General features: G+C 44.3%; 1 protein-coding gene across 1 annotated transcript in view; it reads left to right on the top strand.

Annotated features, from left to right (window-relative positions):
- Positions 1 to 22193, top strand: part of galnt14 (UDP-N-acetyl-alpha-D-galactosamine:polypeptide N-acetylgalactosaminyltransferase 14 (GalNAc-T14)) — a 119571-nt gene that overhangs the window by 57200 nt on the left and 40178 nt on the right. The window contains exons 4-5 of the mRNA XM_071370188.1: positions 21120 to 21187; positions 21434 to 21499. Of these exons, the coding sequence (XP_071226289.1) occupies positions 21120 to 21187; positions 21434 to 21499 (134 nt within the window). The remainder of the gene's footprint in view (positions 1 to 21119; positions 21188 to 21433; positions 21500 to 22193) is intronic.

Raw genomic sequence — 22193 nt, 5'->3', positions numbered from 1 at the left:
TTTTACTCACCTCGGCTGCAGTGAAGGAGAGCCCGCAGGTTTTGGTAGGGGGCCGTGTCAGTGGCACTGTATTGTCCTCAAAGCGGGCAAAAAAGTTGTTTAGCCTGTCTGGGAGCAAGACATCCTGGTCCTCGACGGGGCTGGTTTTCTTTTTGTAATCCGTGATTGACTGTAGACCCTGCCACATACCTCTTGTGTCTGAGCTGTTGAATTTCGACTCGATTTTGTCTCTGTACTGAGACTTAGCCTGTTTGATTGCCTTGCGGAGAGAATAGCTACACTGTTTGTATTCGGTCATGCTTCCGGTCACCTTGCCCTGGTTAAAAGCAGTGGTTCGCGCTTTCAGTTTCACGCGAATGCTGCCGTCAATCCACGGTTTCTGGTTTGGGAATGTTTTTATCGTTGCTGTGGGTACGACATCGTCAATGCACTTCCTAATGAACTCGCTCACCGAATCAGCATATTCGTCAATATTGTTGTTGGACGCGATGCGGAACATATTCCAATCCGCGTGATCGAAGCAGTCTTGAAGCGTGGATTCAGATTGGTCGGACCAGCGTTGAACAGACCTGAGCGCGGGAGCTTGTTGTTTGAGTTTTTGTTTGTAGGCTGGAATCAACAAAATGGAGTCGTGGTCAGCTTTTCCGAAAGGGGGGCGGGGGAGGGCCTTATAAGCGTCGCGGAAATTAGTATAACAATGGTCTAGTGTTTTTCCAGCCCTGGTAGCACAATCGATATGCTGATAGAATTTAGGGAGTTTTGTTTTTAGATTAGCCTTGTTAAAATCCCCAGCTACGATGAATGCAGCCTCAGGGTGTGTGGTTTCCAGTTTACAAAGAGTCAGATAAAGTTCGTTCAGGGCCATCGATGTGTCTGCTTGGGGGGGAATGTATACGGCTGTGATTATGATTGACGAGAATTCCCTTGGTAGATAATGCGGTCGACATTTGATTGTGAGGAGTTCTAGATCAGGTGAACAGAACGACTTGAGTTCTTGTGTGTTGTTATGATGATCACACCACTTCTCGTTAATCATAAGGCATACCCCCCCGCCCCTCTTCTTACCGGAAAGATGTTTGTTTCTGTCGGCGCGATGCATGAAGAAACCAGCTGGCTGCACCGACTCCGTTAGCGTCCCTTGAGTTAGCCATGTTTCCGTGAAGCAGAGCACGTTGCAATCCCTGATGTCTCTCTGGAATGCTACCCGTGCTCGGATTTCATCAACCTTATTGTCAAGAGACTGGACATTGGCGAGTAGTATGCTAGGGAGTGGAGCGCGATGTGCCCGTCTCCGAAGCCTGACCACGAGACCGCCACGTTTTCCCCTTTTTCGGCGTCGCACAGGGTCGCCGGCTGGGATCAGATCCATTGTATTGTGTGGAAGGCAAAACACTGGATCCGTTTCGGGAAAGTCATATTCCTGGTAGGAACGATGATGAGTTGACGTTAATCGTATATTCAGTAGTTCCTCCCGACTGTATGTAATGAAATCTAAGATTACCCGGGGTACCGATGTAAGAAATAACACGTAAAAAAACAAAATACTGCATATTTTCCAAGGAACACGAAGCGAGGCAGCCATCTCTTTTCGGCGCCGGAAGATTTGTTCTTCATTGAATTTCCTTGTTAAATAAAAAAAATCAAAATCAAAATATCTCCCTGGCTGTAACATCAACGCAGGGAGTCAGAAAGCAGGTGCAGTTAGTTTACTAATAATGAACAATACAAAACAAGAGACACGTCTGACAGCGAAACATAACCAATACTCCCTGAAGAGTGATGCTAGATAAAGGGGGAGTAATCAGGGTAGTGATGGAGTCCAGGTGTGCCTCATGATGAGGCGCAGGTGTACGTAATGATGGGTTGCCAGGACCGGTGGTTAGTATACCGGTGACATCGAGCGCCGGAGAGGGGGTGGGGGAGTAGACGTGACACTGGCATATTACATCATTTACGCAGCAGCATACAATATATTTTTGGACTCACCTTGTTGTGCTGTGCTCACTTGAATAGGAAGGTGGCACGGCTGTCCTTCTTGTGGGCTCTAGAAAGGGGCCCAAGTTCCCGACTTTTGGATTCCGAGTTGGATGAGTTGTAATTTTCAGGAATTTCCCAGTCGAGCTTAGTTTTTTTTCCCAAGTTCCCAGTTGTCTTGAACTTACTGAAGTCTGAGATTTGGCCAATGTATTCCAACATTACCAATTGGATATCACGAAATTAGGCACAAAAAGGGTTTAGAAAAATAAAGTGCCTCCCGAGTGGCGCAGCAGTCTAAGACACTGCATCGCAGTGCTAGAGGCGTCACTACAGATCCGTGTTCGATCCCTGGGAGACCCATGAGGCGGTGCACAATTGGCCCAGCATCATCCGGGTTAGGGGAGGTTTTGACCAACCGGGATGTCCTTGTCCCATCGCGCTCTAGCGACTCCTTGTGGCGGGCCGGGCGCATGCCCGCTGACTTCGGTCGACAGCTTTCACGGTGTTTCCTCTGACACATTGGTGCGGCTGGCTTCCGGGTTAAGCAAGCAGTGTGTCAAGAAACAGTGCGGCTTGGCAGGGTCGTGTTTCGGAGGATGCAATGGCTTTCGACCTTCGCCTTTCCCCAAGTCTGTATGGGAGTTGCAGCGATGGGACAAGACTGTAACTACCAATTGTATATCACGAAATCGGGGAGAAAAGGGGGTAAAAAGAACAACAACAACAGAAAAAGCACAAAAAAAGATTCACATTCACATGCAATGCCATGGGCCAGAAGTCACGATCTTGTCTCATCGCTGCAACTCCCCTACGGACTCGGCAAAGGTTGAGAGCCACACTGCTTCTTGACACACTGCTCGCTTAACCCGGAAGCCAGCCGCACCAATGTGTCGATGGAAACACTGTTGAACTGACTGAGTCAGCTTGCAGGCGCCCGGCCCGCCACAAGGAGTCATGAGAGCACGATGAGACAAGGAAATCCCGGAAGGCCAAACCCTCCCTAAACTGGATGATGCCGGGCCATTTGTGTGCCATCCCATGGGTCTCCCGGTCATGGCCGGCTGTGAAACAGGCTGGGTTTGAACCCGAGGCTAGAGTGGTGCCTCAGCACTCATTGTTGAATTTGCGATTTCTAACTTGTTGTGTAATGTTTATGGCCGATGAGCACCGATACGTTTTATCTATAATTTCTCTTCATATGACAAGGATTGAAAAGAATTTGCCAGTAGATTGTCAACTTGATTCATGATGATGATGACTCATCAAAGCACGCAACAGAACATTGTACTGTCTACACTCGGTTTGTTGTTTATATTAGAAATGTTTCATTAATTTGATTTTAATCAGAACTAAAGTTTTGTTGCTAAGGATTCCACGACGCTGTTAGCCTTTACGGCTGGGACTACAAGTTTGTGTTCCACTTTTTTGTGTGGATTCCGCAAGTGCTAGCTGGCTGTACTACAGACACCTGTCGTCGTCATGGGAAAGACTCATTGTTATCTTTTCGTAAAACAACTGGTTGCAGTAAAGAGCCAACCTGGATACTAAGGAGATCCTGAGGGAAATCGACGAGTACCAACAGCTTTACGCTATGGAGGAACAACATACTCCATTATGGAAAGATCTGACTACCTCACAAAATAACTTTAACCTGACAAAAAAAGAAAAACAGATTAATCTACAGACATGGACAATTTACTTACCGTTGAAGTAGAGGCTAGTGTTCTGGCTGGAATCCATGCAACACTGGAATAGTTGTGTGAGGAGGTAGCAGGGCTGAGTGGGAATTTGGAGTTTAGCCAGAGTGAAATTCTCACACTCCAAGGAGAAAACAAGGCACTCACAGCCAAGGTAAAAATCTACATGGATTGTCTACTCAGGCAAAACAGGGTGATGAAGGCGTCGCTACTAGACATACAAAGTCGTAGCATGTGTGAAAATCTTTTTTTTCCCTGGGATTTCTGGGATTCCTGATTATCCAATAATCCAGAGGGCGCGATCACAGAATTCATGCAATCAGCCTTGAAACTTCCTATAGAGACTGTGAACAAAGTGGCTTTCCACCGAGTACACAGACCGATCGCAAAATTTGAACACTACCAACAAAAGGAGCTGATCAAGAGCAGGGGAATGGAGCTTAAAGGGACCAAATTCGGTCTCAATGACCAATTTCCAAGGGAGATCAAACAAACGTCGTAAGAGACTGTATCTGGTACAAAGGCAACAAAGGGAGAAGGGTAAGCGTGCCTTTCTCATTGTGGACAAACTCTTTATAGATGGACAGCTATTCTGAGACAGCTCCATAACACCATGGCTGTACTAAATTCTACAGGGACTTCAGGTTATGAAAAAAAGAAAGTATGGGAACTGTAAAAATATCTGAACACTATGAAGTGGATATGAACACACATGTACAAAATGACATGCTCGCTTACACATACGGACTTATACAGTTGAAGTCGGAAGTTTACATACACCTTAGCCAAATACATTTAAACTCAGTTTTTCACAATTCCTGACATTTAATCCTAGTAAAAATTCCCTGTTTTAGGTCAGTTAGGATCACCACTTTATTTTAAGAATGTGAAATGTCAGAATAATAGTAGAGAGAATTATTTATTTCAGCTTTTATTTCTTTTATCACAATCCCAGTGGGTCAGAAGTTTACATACACTCAATTAGTATTTGGTAGCAATGCCTTTAAATTGTTTATCTTGGGTCAAACGTTTCGGGTAGCCTTCCACAAGCTTCCCACAATATGTTGGGTGAATTTTGGCCCATTCCTCCTGACAGAGCTGGTGTAACTGAGTCTGGTTTGTAAGCCTCCTTGCTCGCATACGCTTTTTCAGTTCTGCCCATAAATGTTCTATAGGATTGAGGTCAGGGCTTTGTGATGGCCACTCCAATACCTTGACTTTGTTGTCCTTAAGCCATTTTTACACAAATTTGGAAGTGTGCTTGGTGTCATTGTCCATTTGGAAGACCCATTTGCGACCAAGCTTTAACTTCCTGAATGATGTCTTCAGATGTTGCTTCAATATATCCACATCATTTTCCTTCCTCATATTGCCATCTATTTTGTGGAGTGCACCAGTCCCTTCTGCAGCAAAGCACCCCCACAACATGATGCTGCCACCCCCGTGCTTCACGGTTGGGATGGTGTTCTTCGGCTTGCAAGCCTCCCCCTTTTTCCTCCAAACATAACGATGGTCAATATGGCCAAACAGTTATATTTTTGTTTCGTCAGACCAGAGGGCATTTCTCCAAAAAGTACGATCTTTGTCCCCATGTGCAGTTGCAAACCGTAGTCTGGCTTTTTTATGGCGCTTTTGGATCAATGGCTTCTTCCTTGCTGAGCGGCCTTTCAGGTTATGTCGATATAGGACTCATTTTACTGTGGATATAGATACTTTTGTACCTGTTTCCTCCAGCATCTTCACAAGGTCCTTTGCTGTTGTTCTGGGATTGATTTGCACTTTTCGCACCAAAGTACGTTCGTCTCTAGGAGACAGAACGCGTCTCCTTCCTGAGCGGTATGACGGCTGTGTGGTCCCATGGTGTTTATACTTGCGTACTATTGTTTGTACAGATGAACGTGGTACCTTCAGGCGTTTGGAAATTGCTCCCAAGGATGAACCAGACTTGTGGAGGTCTACACATTTTTTCTGAGGTCTTGGCTGATTTCTTTAGATTTTCCCATGATTTCAAGCAAAGAGGCACTGAGTTTGAAGGTAGGCCTTGAAATACATCCACAGATACACCTCCAATTGACTCAAATTATATAAATTATCCTGTCAGAAACTTCTAAAGCCATGACATCATTTTCTGGAATTTTCCAAGCTGTTTAAAAAGACACAGTCAACTTAGTGCATGTTAACTTCTGACCCACTGGAATTGTGATACAGTGAAAGTGAAATAATCTGTCTGTAAACAATTGTTGGAAAAACTACTTGTCATGCACAAAGTAGATGTCCTTACCGACTTGCCAAAACTATAGTTTGTTAACAAGAAATTTGTGGAGTGGTTGAAAAACAAGATTTAATGACTCCAACCCAAGTGTATGTAAACTTCCGACTTCAACTGAACACACACACACACCTGATCTCGCTCTCTTCTCTCACTCTCTCGTTCCCTCTTTTCTCTTCTCTTCTCTCCCTCCCTCTCTATTGTCGAGAACTGTTTCATAATTTAATGTGTTTATTGTTTGTCTATCTTTTTTCTATATTTGTCTACAAGTTTATATATGTTTACAACAAGCAAGGGGAAGATATCAGAATAGGGGCATTTGGGAATAATAACATATTGTACAGAATACATTTGTACTGTAGTGAAGCCGTCTCTAGAGTAATGCAAGGTCTCTTTCATGAAACGACAATTGCTATGGAAATGCTGGGATGTGTTTTTCAATGATATTAAAGGTAATTATGATGCAACTATGACGGTGATACGATATAGATTACAATTATGAATATTAAGGCTATACGCACTACATGTTACACACATGACACTCAACTATGCAAATTGGCAGAGTTATTATTTATTTGGACATCACACATTATAGTCTTACTCTTATACAGACATCGTATACACTCTCACTAAATCACATCCAATATCATACACGTCAACCTACTCAGATTTACTACACATAATATCAAGTCTCAATTTTCTAACCTCTGTGGCATTGGCTCACAGGCAGACAGGCAAGGGAATAAAACAAATATTGCTAGAACCTATTTCTTGAATTCTAATTATCAGACATTTGAAAGCTCAAATTTTGACCTCCATTATACCTCTGATGGCAGTAACTTTACAAGCACTAATTATGTTCAATTTAGACTGAGAATGGGATCTAGTTATGGTAAGGGGGGAAATAAGTATAGCCAGTTATAATTGTAATGGTTTAGCAGATTATAAAAATAGATCAGTCTTTATATGGCTAAAAGATAAGGAATATAACATACTGTGTACAGGAAACTCACTCTACATCCTTAGATGAAGTTGCATGGAAAAAGGAATAGGTTGGTGAAATAATTTTATGTCATGGACAAAGGAACTGAAAAGGTGTGATGATATTAATTAACAAACATTTCGATCTGAATGTGCAAATAGTCAGGAATGATTCGCAAGGAAGGTGGACCCTTTTGAATATGAAAGTGGACGAAAAAGAGATTTGGCTCATTAATCTATATGGTCCAAATCAGGATGATCCATACTTCTTCGAAAACATTTATACCAATTTATTGAACTTACAGGCAACAAATGATCAAATCATTCTAGTAGGAGACTATAACACAGTGTTAAGTACCTCAATTGACCGTAAAGGTAATCACTCTACAAACTATATACACCGTGCTCTTAAGGAAATCACAAATACTATGGACACATTAGAAGTAGTGGATATTTGGAGACTAAAAACCCCAACCTAGTGAGATATACACGGAGGAGACTTAATCAAGCTAGTCGTCTTGACTACTTTCTTGTCTCTTTCTCTCTTGCATCAAAGGTTGAAAAAGTTTGAATAGGAGACAGAATGCGATCGGATCATCATCTAATTGGCATTCACGTAACTCTTATAGATTTTGCACGTGGATGGGGATTTTGGAGATTGAATCAAAGTTTAAAAACTTATTTTTAACTAAGACAAAATAATTTATAACTCAATTTTTCTAGTGTAATATAGGTTCAGCAAATCCACTTATTGTTTGGGATACCTTTAAATGTACCTTCAGAGGTCATTCAATTCAATATTCATCAATAATTTAAAAAACTAGCCCATGAACTAATAGTACAGGTAGATAGCAATAAAAACGATACTACAGAGATACAAAATAAGTTAGAGGGAAAACAAAAAGAACTTGAGGAACTTATTCAAGAACGATCTAATGTAATCTATTACAAAAATTAAGCAAACTGGATGGAAAATTGAGAAAAATTCACAAAATTCTTCCTGAATCTCCAATACAGGAACACTAACAAAAAATAATTTGCAGAAAATCGTCTCCGAATCATATTTTAAAACAGGAAGCTAATTATTTTAGGCAGATTGTCACACCCTGACCATAGAGAGCCTTTTATTCTCTATGTTGGTTAGGTCGGGGTGTGACTAGGGTGGGTACTCTAGTTTTTTTATTTCTATGTTGGCCTGGTATGGTTCCCAATCAGAGGCAGCTGTCTATTGTTGTCTCTGATTGGGGATCATATTTAGGCAGCCTTTTCCCACTGGGTTTTTGTGGGATCTTGTTTTTTTGTAGTGCCTGTGAGCACTGCATAGCTTCACGTTCGTTTCTTTCTCCTTTATTGTTTTTTTGCCGGTTCACGTTTAATAAAGATGATGAACCCAAACCACGCTGCATTTTGGTCTGATTCATACAACAACATTCGTGACAGAAGATCCCACCACCAACGGACCAAGCAGCGTGCCCAGGAGGAGCAGACATCCTGGACATGGGAGGAAATCCTGTCCGGAAAGGATCACCTTCCATGGGAGCAGACGGAAGCAGTGAGGGAGGGACAGCGACGACACCGGGGTTCGCGGCCACAACGAAGGCCCAAAAAGCAGGCTCAAAAAAATTTGGGGGGGTGCACACGGGGTGGTCGGCGGAGCTGAGGGGTGAGTCAGAGACCGAGGAGGAATATTGGGATAGATTGAGCGAGGAGTGGTTGGCGAAAGCTGAGGAGAGTGATGAGAGAGAGCTGTTGGTGTGGCTGGAGGGGCAAGACAGTCGCCCTGAGGAGCGTGTTAGCCGTCCGATGCTCTCCGCACTCGCTTTGAGGAGAGTGTCAGTGTTCCGGTACAATGTGTGCCGGTTCTACGCACCGTGTCTCCAGTACGCATCCACAGCCCAGTGCGTCCTGTGCCAGCCCCCCGTACTTGCCGTGCAAAGGTTGTCATCTGTCCAGGACACGTTGTGCCAGCTCTACGCTCCAGACCTCCAGTGCGCCTCCACAGCCCAGTACGTCCTGTGCCGGCTCCACGCACCAGGCCTCCTGTGCGTCTCCCCAGCCCAGTACGTCCTGTGCCGGCTCCACGCACAAGGCCTCCTGTGCGTCTCCCCAGCCCAGTACGTCCTGTGCCGGCTCCACGCACCAGGTCTCCTGTGCGTCTCCCCAGCCTGGTACGCCCTGTGCCAGCTCCACGCACCGGGCCTCCAGCGACGGTCCGCAGTCCGGAGCCTCCAGCGACGGTTCCCAGTCCGGAGCCTCCAGCGACGGTTCCCAGTCCGGAGCCTCCAGCGACGGTTCCCAGTCCGGAACCTCCAGCGACGGTTCCCAGTCCGGAACCTCCAGCGACGGATCCCAGTCCGGAACCTCCAGCGACGGATCCCAGTCCGGAACCTCCAGCGACGGATCCCAGTCCGGAACCTCCAGCGACGGATCCCAGTCCGGAACCTCCAGCGACGGATCCCAGTCCGGAACCTCCAGCGACGGATCCCAGTCCGGAGCCTCCAGCGACGGATCCATGGCCCGGAGCCTCCAGCGACGGATCCATGGCCTGGAGCCTCCAGTGATGATCCATGGTCCGGAGCCACCAGTGATGATCCATGGCCCGGAGCCATTTTACCTATAAAATGGGCTGATGGTGATGTAGACATACTTGATATTTATCTCACAAAATATATAAATAAGCTCTCCACAATGAATTTCAATAGAAAACTTGTAAAAATAGACACGATCCTGCAACCATGGAGAGGTAAATACCTGTCTATTTATGGAAAAAATTGCCCTAAATAACTCAGTCATATCTCAGTTTACTCACTTTCTTATCGCGCTGCCTACTCCTGATGATTCGTTTTTCAAATCATATGAGCAAAAAATATTTCGCTTTATCTGGGACGCTAAACCAGACAAAATAAAATGTACCTATCTATATAATGAATATGAATTGGGTGGGTTGAGATAATTAAATATAAAAGCACTAACCCTCTCTCTAAAAGCTTCACTGATTCAAAAGTTTTACTTGAACCCTGAATGGTGTTGGATGTTGACAACAATCCAGATAGCAAAAGCTGGACCCCTACAAATCAACCGGGCTAGACAATCTGGACCCTCTCTTTTTAGATATATCTGCCGAAATTGTTGCAACTCCTACTTATTACTTGCCTGTTCAACCTCTCTTTCGTATCGTCTGAGATTCCCAAAGAGAGGAAAGCTGCCGCGGTCATCCCTCTCTTCAAAGGGGGAGACACTCTAGACCCAAATTGCTACAGACCTATATCTATCCTACCCTGCCTTTCTAAGGTCTGCGAAAGCCAAGTCAACAAACAGATTACCGACCATTTCGAATCCCACCGTTCCTTCTCCGCTATGCAATCTGGTTTCAGAGCTGGTCATGGGTGCACCTCAGCCATGCTCAAGGTCCTAAACGATATCATAACCGCCATCGATAAGAGACATTACTGTGCAGCCGTATTCATCGACCTGGCCAAGGCTTTCGACTCTGTCAATCACCACATTCTTATTGGCAGACTCAACAGCCTTGGTTTCTCAAATGATTGCCTCGCCTGGTTCACCAACTATTCTGATAGAGTTCAGTGTGTCAAATCGGAGGGCCTGTTGTCCGGACCTCTTGCAGTCTCTACAGGGTTCAATTCTCGGGCCGACTCGGTTCTCTGCATACATCAATGATGTCGCTCTCGCTGCTGGTGATTCTCTGATCCACCACTACGCAGACAACACCATTCTGTATACTTCTGGCCCGTCCAGAGTAGTGATGCTGGACGGGCGGGCAGGTGCGGGCAGTGATCGGTTGAAGAGCATGCACTTAGTTTTTCTTGCATTTAAGAGCAGTTGGAGGTCACGGAAGGAGAGTTGTATGGCATTGAAGCTCGTCTGGAGGTTAGTTCTGACTTAGAATATGTGGACAACTACAAATACCTAGGTGTCTGGCTAGACTGTAAACTCTCCTTCCAGACTCACATTAAGGATCTCCAATCCAAAATTACATCTAGAATCGGCTTCCTATTTCGCAACAAAGCATCCTTCACTCATGCTGCCAAACATACCCTCGTAAAACTGACCATCCTACCGATCCTCGACTTCGGCGATGTCATCTATAAAATAGCCTCCAACACTCTACTCAACAAATTGGATGCAGTTTATCACAGTGCCATCTGTTTTGTCACCAAAGCCCCATATATTACCCACCACTGCGACCTGTATGCTCTCGTTGGCTGGCAATCGCTTCATACTCGTCGCCAAACCCACTGGCTCCAGGTCATCTACAAGTCTCTGCTAGGTAAAGCCCCGCCTTATCTCAGCTCACTGGTCACCATAGCAGCACCCACCCGTAGCATGCGCTCCAGCAGGTATATCTCCCTGGTCACCCCCAAAGCCAATTGTCACGTCCTGACCATAGAGAGTCCTTATTTTCTATGGTAGAGTAGGTCAGGGCGTGACTGGGGGGTTAGTCTAGTTTATTATTTCTATGTGGGGTTCTAGGTTTGTTTTTCTATGTTGGTGATTGTGTATGATTCCCAATTAGAGGCAGCTGGTAATCGTTGTTTCTAATTGGGGATCATATTTAGGTAGCTTTTTTCCATATTGGATATTGTATTTTGAGTTATTGCACGTAGCACCTCTGTTGTCACGGTTCGTTGTTAGTTTATTGTTTATTTGTTTTTGTCTCTGCTAAGTTTCACTTTATTTCATTAAATCATGTGGAACTCGACATCCGCTGCGCCTTGGTCCGACATTTATTACACTGAACGCAACACCAATTCCTCCTTTGGCCGCCTTTCTTTCCAGTTCTCTGCTGCCAATGACTGGAACGAACTGCAAAAATCAATGAAGCTGGAGTCTTATATCTCCCACACTAGCTTTAAGCACCGGCTGTCAGAGCAGCTCACAGATCACTGCACCTGAATAGCCCATCTGTAAACAGCCCATCCAACTACCTCATCCCCATACTGTATTTATTTATTTATTTTGCTCCTTTGCACCCCAGTATCTCTACTTACACATTAATCTTCTGCACATCTACCATTCCAGTGTTTAATTGCTATACTGTAATTACTTCGCCACCATGGCCTATTTATTGCCTTTCCTCCCTTATCTTACCTCATTTGCACTCACTGTATATAGATTTTTATTTTTTCTACTGTATTATTGACTGTATGTTTGTTTGTTCCATGTGTAACTCTGTGTTGTTGTATGTGTCGAACTGCTGTGCTTTATCTTGGCCAGGTCGCAGTTGTAAATGAGAACTTGTTCTCAACAAGCCTACCTGGTTAAATAAAGGTGAAATTTAAATGTAAAAAAAAAACTGTTTCTTACAGATTGCAAGATAGTTGGGAAGAGGTTTCTGATGTACCGATTCCATGGTACAGGGTGTATGAGTTGATATATAAAACAACGCAAGATTCAAGACTTTGTGCTTTTCAGCTGAAATTATTATATAGACTTCTTGCCACCAACAAAATGTGGAATAGTTGTGGCATAAAATCATCGAAGCTCTGCAGATTTTGATGTGAGGATACAGAATCAATAGACCATTTATTTTGGTATTGCCCTCAGGTAGCTTGTTTCTGGTCTCAGGTTCAGGAATGGCTGAAAATTAGACAGATTGAAATTGTACCTTAAACATCACAGCATAGTTGAAAGAGATGTGTTGCATACGGTGGCCAGCATAGATAGATGGGATGGGCTGAGGGAAGCTGAGGGTTGGGATGTGGAATTGGAGACAAGTGGGAGTGGAGTTGCTGTGCGAGAGATAGAATGGTGGTCAAAGATAAAAGTAAAAATAAAACATAATAAAAGTATGTTTGAATGACACTGAGGGGCAGTGTTTTTACAACTAATGCCGGTTTGCCTGAGGCTGATGCCGTGCAGGTGTTTGTACACATGCATATACACACACTCTCATTCAAATAAACGCATACAAGAACACACACATACATGTAATAGTGCCAGACATGCACACTAACATATACAGTTGGCATTGCTGTTATGATTTTAGTTGTCCCTGATGTACTTTGTTTTCATTTTTTTTTTTTTTTTTTTTTGCATTGTTTGCTGTTTTCTGTCTTTTTTTCTCTTTAGTTCATTCTCTTGGTTGTTTGTGCATTGGGGGGTTCTTGGGGGCGGGGAATGGAATTAATGAAATTAATTGTAATTTTTATTTTTCTTCTTGGGGGGGGACTGTAGGAGGGGTCTCGAATGGTTGAGGGACAGCTATTGGGGAACTGTGGGGGGGATCTTGAAGGGTTCGGGTTCACATTTTTTGGCCTGGTGGGAGATCAGTCCAATCAAAGCTACATTAGATATAATGTTATTTGACAGCATTTTATCTGTGGCCAATGACCTTGAGCCTTCTTGGATGGGCACTTCTAAAGTATGTCTATGACAGCACCCCTACGCTCCGTATTTTCCGCTGGCTGCCCCATCACCACAGAAAGCACTGAGCTAGGTTGGAACGCCTGCATTTTGGAGCTGCCTTACTCAAGAAAGCAAAAAAGAGACAATGTTTGTATGCGGCTTTATTAACTCAAATATGTATTTTTTTTACGTTGTTTGCAAAGTGATATGTGACACGTATTAATGCAAAAATTGTCACGCCTGCTCCTGCACTCCCTCTCCTGCACTCGAGTGGGCGCCAGACTGCCTATCATTACGCACACCTGTACCTTTTATCTGTCTGTTTCCTGTTTGTTCCCTGTGTCTGCATTGATGTCGTTACTTTGTCCGCTGTCCAGACGTTGTTCCTGTCCTGTTTCAAGTCCATTATGTATTAAATGTTCTCCCTGAACCTGCTTCCTGTCTCCATCGTCGACCCCCACAAAAATAACATACAAAACAGGCACACACAAAAAAGGCTCTGCCCCACCTTCCCTGAATGACGCGTCGCCACTGCCTGTTACTGACCCTGGACTAGGTCACTGTCCGTTTGCTCTCAGACCTGTGCCTGACTCATATGGACTCTTCATTTAATCCTGACGCCCAAGTGCCAAACCCCTCTATTGACTTCCCAGCCTGAGCCTTGACCTTTCCCATAGCTGCCTCACCGCCACCTCACCTGTCCCTGGGTGTCAGCAGCTTGCCTTGGCAGCTTGCCTTAGAACAACGCAAGCCTCCCCTCCCCTGCCAACGTCTCCTGGAGCCGGTTCAGCTCATTACAGCTGAGTAGTCAGCAGAGACCCGGGCTGTCTCTTAATGATCACACAGAGAAGACTCCTGAGTCCTGACCACCACTCCACCGGGGAAAAAACTGTCCTGTTTATGTGTCCGCCCCAAACCTTTTTCAAAGCGCTGCAGTTTCAACCAATTAAAAGACAATCCCTCCCAGTAGGTTTCAGCCTGCCCGTCCCTTTGATTTTTGGACGACTTGTCTGTTTGCAACTTTTTCACAATTACTCACTTCTCCTGCAAAAACGTTTGTAATTGTGCCTATAGCCACACTGCAGGCTCAGGAAATAATGGTCTCTAGCTCCAGGCTCCGTCCCTTACAATAGCAATGGAAGAACACCAATGGAAGTTTGCTCTCCTGATAATGAATTAATCTACAGAACACACCGTCTCGCTCTCTACGAGTGTGCCTTCCTCATTACTCATTACTTGTCCAGGGTAGTGTACTGTAGCACTCAGAGTCACATATCACCGCTGTTAAAGACATCCTGAGGGGGTACAGTACCAATACCCTACCCGTGGCCCTCAGGGACGTCAGGGTGGGGTTTAATTAGCACAGTGTTTCATGGCTGCCAGCATGTTTGTGTCATAATGGTGGCCTGCCTGTCTGTAATTACACAGCCTCAGCCTCACTCAGCCCTCCGCCACACGCCGTCGCCGCCAGTGATGTAGCTAATAGGAAAAACAACAACAACCCTAATCTTCTGAGGTTTCTGTGCATTAATAAGGTTGTCTGTGTGTTCTGGCACCTTCCTGTAAACTGAGGCTGGCTGGGGTTCATGGGCTGGTTAGACCCAGTTATACCCCCTGACGCATAGCCCACCAAGGGCTCCTCAGCCTGTCTGTCTGTTAGCCTATCCCCCCCCACCCCCTCTCTCTCTTACCTCAGCTTGCACCAGAACCAAACATTGATACAGAGCGGGTTTAAAAAGCAGGCCATGGGCCTCTCTCTTTGATTTGTGTTAGTGCTGACAGAGGCTATTACCACAATCCAGCCCTCAGAACCCTCTGAGGTGGAGGGGGAATAGGCTGGGAGCTTGCTCTCCCAGACTGAGCTGGGAGCGATAGTTCAGGAGAGGAGATGAAGAGGAGAGGTGAGAAAAGGGGAAGGGGAGGATAATAATATGGATGTGAGAAGAGGGTAGGTTAAGGGAGGAGAGGTAGAGGGAATGAATATAGAGGAGGAGAGGGGAAAGTAGAGGAGAAGAAATGAGGGGAACAATATGAAAGAGTAATAGGAAGGACATGTCTGTCTGTGTTTTCATAGCCACAGCAGGTAGAGAAAACTACAGTGGAAACAGTCACTGGCCACATATTGCACTGGGATGCTATATTCTAGTCATGTTTGGAGAGCGAGGCACTCTGAGTTCCAAACAGTACAAGAGGAGAAGTAGGTAATCATAACTTGTGTAAATGGCTTGCGTCCGCAATACACACTCATGACGATCAGTACTAAACAAATCACAGAAATGAGAAAATGGTGTAGATTAGGCTATTTTTCAAATCTCACCTGTTCCTGCATGTGCCACAATGGATTACATTGATGCTGTGTTTGGTCGTAATGTATTCCTCCTACTCATGGTTTTTTCCCCCCAAATGAAAAGCATTTTGGAATGCATCAGGAGAAACAGAAATGCATTAGGCAGTCAAAGGGCTTCTCTCCTGTGTTTGGGTGGTGAGTGTGGGCTTCAAAGTCGCTGTGCTCAAAGTGCAGAGCCGCCCCATAAACACTGCAGGAATCGATATAATGACATTCTAAGAGCGCAATGTACATTAAACACATTTCCACTGCTCTACTAACCCAGGCCTTTTGATTGTGGGTAGTAATTCTACATCATTTGTGTACCCTTAGTTCTGAAAGGAACGATTACACAACCTTGTTTTGGAATGATACCAATTCATCTCATTTGTATGCTGTTGGAAATTGTTAATTGCCCAATATTTGTCCATTTTGGGCTGTTTAAAAAAATGCTTTAGAAATAGAAGTCTTTCAATATTTCATTTCGCGGTTATCCGACAATCAATAATATATTTTATACAGTATTCAAGTACAGTACATTCACAAACTAACTTTCAAGGACACACTTTGTTTTCTCAGTGGGTTTGATGTTATTGCGACCGTCAGTGTTTCATAGTTAATGCCCAATGTAATGATGGCGCTGGAGAGGATGGCTGATGTTTTATTGGCTCTTAACCAACCGTGCTATTTGTTGGTGCTATTTGTTTGCTATTTGTTTGTTTTTCCCGAATTGTTTGTAACTTATTTTGTACATAATGTTGCTGCTACCGTTTGTTTGCTATTTGTTTGTTTTTCCCGAATTGTTTGTAACTTATTTTGTACATAATGTTGCTGCTACCGTCTCTTATGACCGAAAAGAGCTTCTGAACATCAGAACAGCGATTACTCACCTCGAATTGGACAAATAATTTTTCTTTAATGAGTCTGACGGGAAGGATATACTCCAAACATCCGAACAGGCCCTCATCCCCGTCTTTCACTAGAGAAAGAAACTGAGATTTCGCGGAGGGAGATCGGGATGCCTTGTGAGGATCAGGCGACTAGTGGCTAATCTGCCTTTGCCATCCGTACTGTTAGCCAATGTTCAATCGCTAGATCAGGTGTGTATGTGTGTTCAGTTGAAGTCGGAAGTTTACGTACACTTGGGTTGGAGTCATTAAATCTTGTTTTTCAACCACTCCACAAATTTCTTGTTAACAAACTATAGTTTTGGCAAGTCGGTAAGGACATCTACTTTGTGCATGACACAAGTCATTTTCCAACAATTGTTTACAGACAGATTATTTCACTTATAATGTATCACAACTCCAGTGGGTCAGAAGTTAACATGCACTAAGTTGACTGTGCCTTTAAACAGCTTGGAACATTTCTGAAAATGATGTCATGGCTTTAGAAGCTTCTGATAGGCTAATTTACATAATTTGAATCAATTGGAGGTGTACCTGTGGATGTATTTCAAGGCCTACCTTCAAACTCAGTGCCTCTTTGCTTGACATCTTGGGAAAATCAAAATAAATCAGTCAAGACCTCAGGAAAAAATGTAGACCTCCACAAGTCTGGTTCATCCTTGGCAGCAATTTCCAAATGCCTGAAGGTACCACGTTCATCTGTACAAACAATAGTACGCAAGTATAAACACCATGGGACCACACAGCCGTCATACCGCTCAGGAAGGTGACACATTCTGTCTCCTAGAGATGAATGTACTTTGGTGTGAGAAGTGCAAATCAATCCCAGAACAACAGCAAAGGACCTTGTGAAGATGATGGAGGAAACAGGTACTAAAGTATCTACAGTGGGGAGAACAAGTATTTGATACACTGCCGATTTTGCAGGTTTTCCTACTTACAAAGCATGTAGAGGTCTGTAATTTTTATCATAGGTACACTTCAACTGTGAGAGACGGAATCTAAAACAAAAATCTAGAAAATCACATTGTATGATTTTTAAGTAATTCATTTGCATTTTATTGCATGACATAAGTATTTGATACATCAGAAAAGCAGAACTTAATATTTGGTACAGAAACCTTTCTTTGCAATTACAGAGATCATACGTTTCCTGTAGTTCTTGACCAGGTTTGCACACACTGCAGCAGGGATTTTGGCCCACTCCTCCATACAGACCTTCTCCAGATCCTTCAGGTTTCGGGGCTGTCGCTGGGCAATACGGACTTTCAGCTCCCTCCAAAGATTTTCTATTGGGTTCAGGTCTGGAGACTGGCTAGGCCACTCCAGGACCTTGAGATGCTTCTTACGGAGCCACTCCTTAGTTGCCCTGGCTGTGTGTTTCGGGTCGTTGTCATCCTGGAAGACACAGCCACGACCCAGCTTCAATGCTCTTACTGAGGGAAGGAGGTTGTTGGCCAAGATCTCGCGATACATGGCCCCATCCATCCTCCCCTCAATGCGGTGCAGTCGTCCTGTCCCCTTTGCAGAAAAGCATCCCCAAAGAATGATGTTTCCACCTCCATGCTTCACGGTTGGGATGGTGTTCTTGGGGTTGTACTCATCCTTCTTCTTCCTCCAAACACGGCGAGTGGAGTTTAGACCAAAAAGCTCTATTTTTGTCTCATCAGACCACATGACCTTCTCCCATTCCTCCTCTGGATCATCCAGATGGTCATTGGCAAACTTCAGACGGGCCTGGACATGCGCTGGCTTGAGCAGGGGGACCTTGCGTGCGCTGCAGGATTTTAATCCATGACGGCGTAGTGTGTTACTAATGGTTTTCTTTGAGACTGTGGTCCCAGCTCTCTTCAGGTCATTGACCAGGTCCTGCCGTGTAGTTCTGGGCTGATCCCTCACCTCCCTCATGATCATTGATGCCCCACGAGGTGAGATCTTGCATGGAGCCCCAGACCGAGGGTGATTGATAGTCATCTTGAACTTCTTCCATTTTCGAATAATTGCGCCAACAGTTGTTGCCTTCTCACCAAGCTGCTTGCCTATTGTCCTGTAGCCCATCCCAGCCTTGTGCAGGTCTACAATTTAATCCCTGATGTCCTTACACAACTCTCTGGTCTTGGCCATTGTGGAGAGGTTGGAGTCTGTTTGATTGAGTGTGTGGACAGGTGTCTTTTATACAGGTAACGAGTGGAGAACAGGAGGGCTTCTTAAAGAAAAACTAACAGGTCTGTGAGAGCCGGAATTCTTACTGGTTGGTAGGTGATCAAATACTTATGTCATGTCAAATACTTATGTCCACAGTAAAACGAGTCCTATATCGACATAACCTGAAAGGCCGCTCAGCAAGGAAGAAGCCACTGCTCCAAAACTGCCATAAAAAAGCCAGACTACAGTTTGCAACTGCACATGGGGACAAAGATCGTACTTTTTTGAGAAATGTCCTCTGGTCTGATGAAACAAAAATATAACTGTTTCGCCATATTGACCATCGTTATGTTTGGAGGAAAAAGGGGGTGGCTAGCAAGCCGAAGAACACCATCCCAACCGTGAAGAACGGGGGTGGCAGCATCATGTTTTGGGTGTGCTTTGCTGCAGGAGGGACTGGTGCACTTCACAAAATAGATGGCATCATGAGGCAGGAAAATTATGTGGATATATTGAAGCAAAATCTGAAGACACCAGTCAGGAAGTTAAAGCATGGTCGCAAATGGGTCTTCCAAATGGACAACGACCCCAAGCATACGTCCAAAGTTGTGCCAAATGGCTTCAGGACAACAAAGTCAAGGTATTGGAGTGGCCATCATAAAGCCCTGACCTCAATCCTATGGAAAATATGTGGGCAGAACTGAAAAAGCGTGTGCGAGCAAGGAGGCCTGCAAACCTGACTCAGTTACACCAGCTCTGTCAGGATGAATGGGCCAAAATGCCCCCAACTTATTGTGGGAAGCTTGTGGAAGGCTACCCGAAACGTTTGATCCAAGTTAAACAATTTAATGCCAATGCTATCAAATGCGAATTGAGTGTATGTAAACTTCTGACCCACTGGGAATGTGATGAAAGAAATAAAAGCTGAAAGAAATAATTCTCTCTACTATTATTCTGACATTTCACATTCTTAAAATAAAGTGGTTATCCTAACTGACCTAAAACAGGACATTTTTACTAGGATTAAATATCAGGAATTGTGTGAAACTGAGTTTAAATGTATTTGGCTAAGGTGTATGTAAACTTCTGACTTCAACTCTACATTTAATCTCAGTTTTTCACAATTCCTGACATGTAATCCTAGTAAAAGATCACCACTTTAGGCTACTCCACCTACATGTACATATTATCTCAATTACCTCGACACTGGTGCACCCGCACATGTACTCTGTACCGGTATCCCCTGTATATAGCCCCGCTATTGTTATTTTACTGGTTAAGGGCTTGTAAGTAAGCATTTCACTGTAACGTCTACTACACCTGTTGTATTCGGCACATGTGACAAATACGATTTGATTTGAATTGATTTTGATCCTACATCAGTGTTGGGCTGGACCCAGCTTTGGAACTCCCACATGAGACTCAACTTTATTGTGTTTTTATCACTGACTCACACGCTATATGACGTACTTCACATGGTTTCAAGACAACTTTCACTTAAATATCTTTATATGAAACAGACTGTTTATAATAAAAAGAGGTTGTAAATACAGTCTAGAAGAAAGTCTACAGCAATCATTAGTTGTGCTGCTGTTCTAGATATAACCCACAGGGCAATAGTCATCCACGTCCCCTGATTAGGCTGCACTAAGAGGCTGAATCAGGACTCTCTGTCTTGCTGTAAAGCTTTACCTGTTACCACCAGGAACGGATTTCTGTCAGGGGCCTTAATAAAGGCATGCCATCCAGGGGCAGTGGAGGGTGGATGGAGCGGGATAGAGAGAGAGGGAGGAGGAGGGGGGAATGGAGTGATGAATGGGTCCAGCATGCACAGCGACGATGGAAGAACAGACCTACGAGCCTGACAGCGCTCAAATTACTCACCCAGACAGGAGAGGGGGTGAGAGAGAGAGAGAGGGCCTGTGAGGGAGGAGGAGAGGGTAGATGTGCCTTGATTCAGACTGGGATTAAAGGTGAAGTAATCTGAGGGAGGTGGTGTACCTCTCCCTCCATCTCTCCTCGCCTCATCACCTGCTGTTCAGCCATGTACCCCAGGAGAGGAGAGAATATTAGAGGGAGATTTATCTGTGGTTCTTATAGTGAGAGATTCTAGTGTCAGAGGATGGTGTTGGGTGGAAAAAGAGCTGAAGCCAAAAGGAGTGGTCCTGTATTTTCTCATACCCTTGTAATAGACACTCATCCAAATTACATTTTGGGGGTTATAGTTATAAAAAAAACAAGTCATCTTCAGAAGTAATGAAATATTGTTATTTTATTTATGCCGTAATACATTCTCAGAACGATAATATCATTCTCCATTTTTCCAATAGAACATTTCACATAACACAGGGGAAAAAGTAGATTTCAGTTGTTGCTGCTCTATAAAGATTGTCGTCTAGAAGAAATACAATAGTTTCTAACACTACTGCTGCTCTCTTTTTAATTTGCAGTGTGCTGAACAGGACGCCAGTCCACCTGATTCACGAGATCATCCTGGTAGATGACTACAGTGGGGATGGTGGGTAGAACAGAAGAGCAGCTGTGAGCAGAGATAGATCTGATTCCAGGAGGAAATGGATTGGAGATGGATGTGATGAGCTCTCCCATTCTGGCTCAGCTGCCGGAGAAAAAGGATCAGTGATTGAAAAGATTTCCCCTGTCTCTGTCAATGTGTTTTTTACAATTGAATTCCAATTCCATGTACTGTGTGGGTGACGGTTTTGTGAACATTTCATCTCACCCTGCATCAAATGTTCCCTTTCAGCAAACGACTGCCTTCTACTCACCAAGTTGCCCAAAGTAAAGTGTCTTCGGAATGACAGGAGAGAAGGTAACCTAGTTTGTGTGTGTGTGTGTGTGTGTGTGTGTGTGTGTGTGTGTGTGTGTGTGTGTGTGTGTGTGTGTGTGTGTGTGTGTGTGTGTGTGTGTGTGTGTGTGTGTGTGTGTGTGTGTGTGTGTGTGTGTGTGTGTGTGTGTGTGTGTGTGGAGTATTTCATCTGTGCAGTATACAATTGTGTCCTCAACTTGAACACACACCTTAGAGCCCACCACCACTTGCCTTTGCCAAGCCTAAGAGGGAAGAGCAGCGTTAGAGCCTCATACAAGTGTTTTTGTGAGGAGGATGTTTCCCCGCTAGTATCCCACAGTAGATGATTTCAGGTTAGACCACAGGGAGAAGCTCAAGCACCAGCTGTGAGACAAGAGAGCAGATTCAGGGATGTGTTGACTCGAGAGGGTTGGATATTTTTGTGTCAGACACGCCATGATCCCATCTAGACAACGTGGGAATTGTCTGTGTATCTCTATAAATAGATTGATTTGATTATAGCAAGACATCAAAAGGTTGACTGGAACATAGTCTGAGCACAAATGCAACACTATTATATTGCATCTATGAGTCATGGTAAAAACGTATTTATCATGGTTATCATGTTGATGCTTCCTGTTTCACCTTTATATAACTCCACAGAGGACTTTTCTATGATGCCATACAGCACTGTTATAATAGACTACAGTTTATACAA

This window comes from Salvelinus alpinus, chromosome 27 (genome assembly GCF_045679555.1).
Source record: "Salvelinus alpinus chromosome 27, SLU_Salpinus.1, whole genome shotgun sequence".
Lineage (NCBI taxonomy): Eukaryota > Metazoa > Chordata > Actinopteri > Salmoniformes > Salmonidae > Salvelinus > Salvelinus alpinus.
This window is presented reverse-complemented; position numbering and strand designations above follow the sequence as displayed.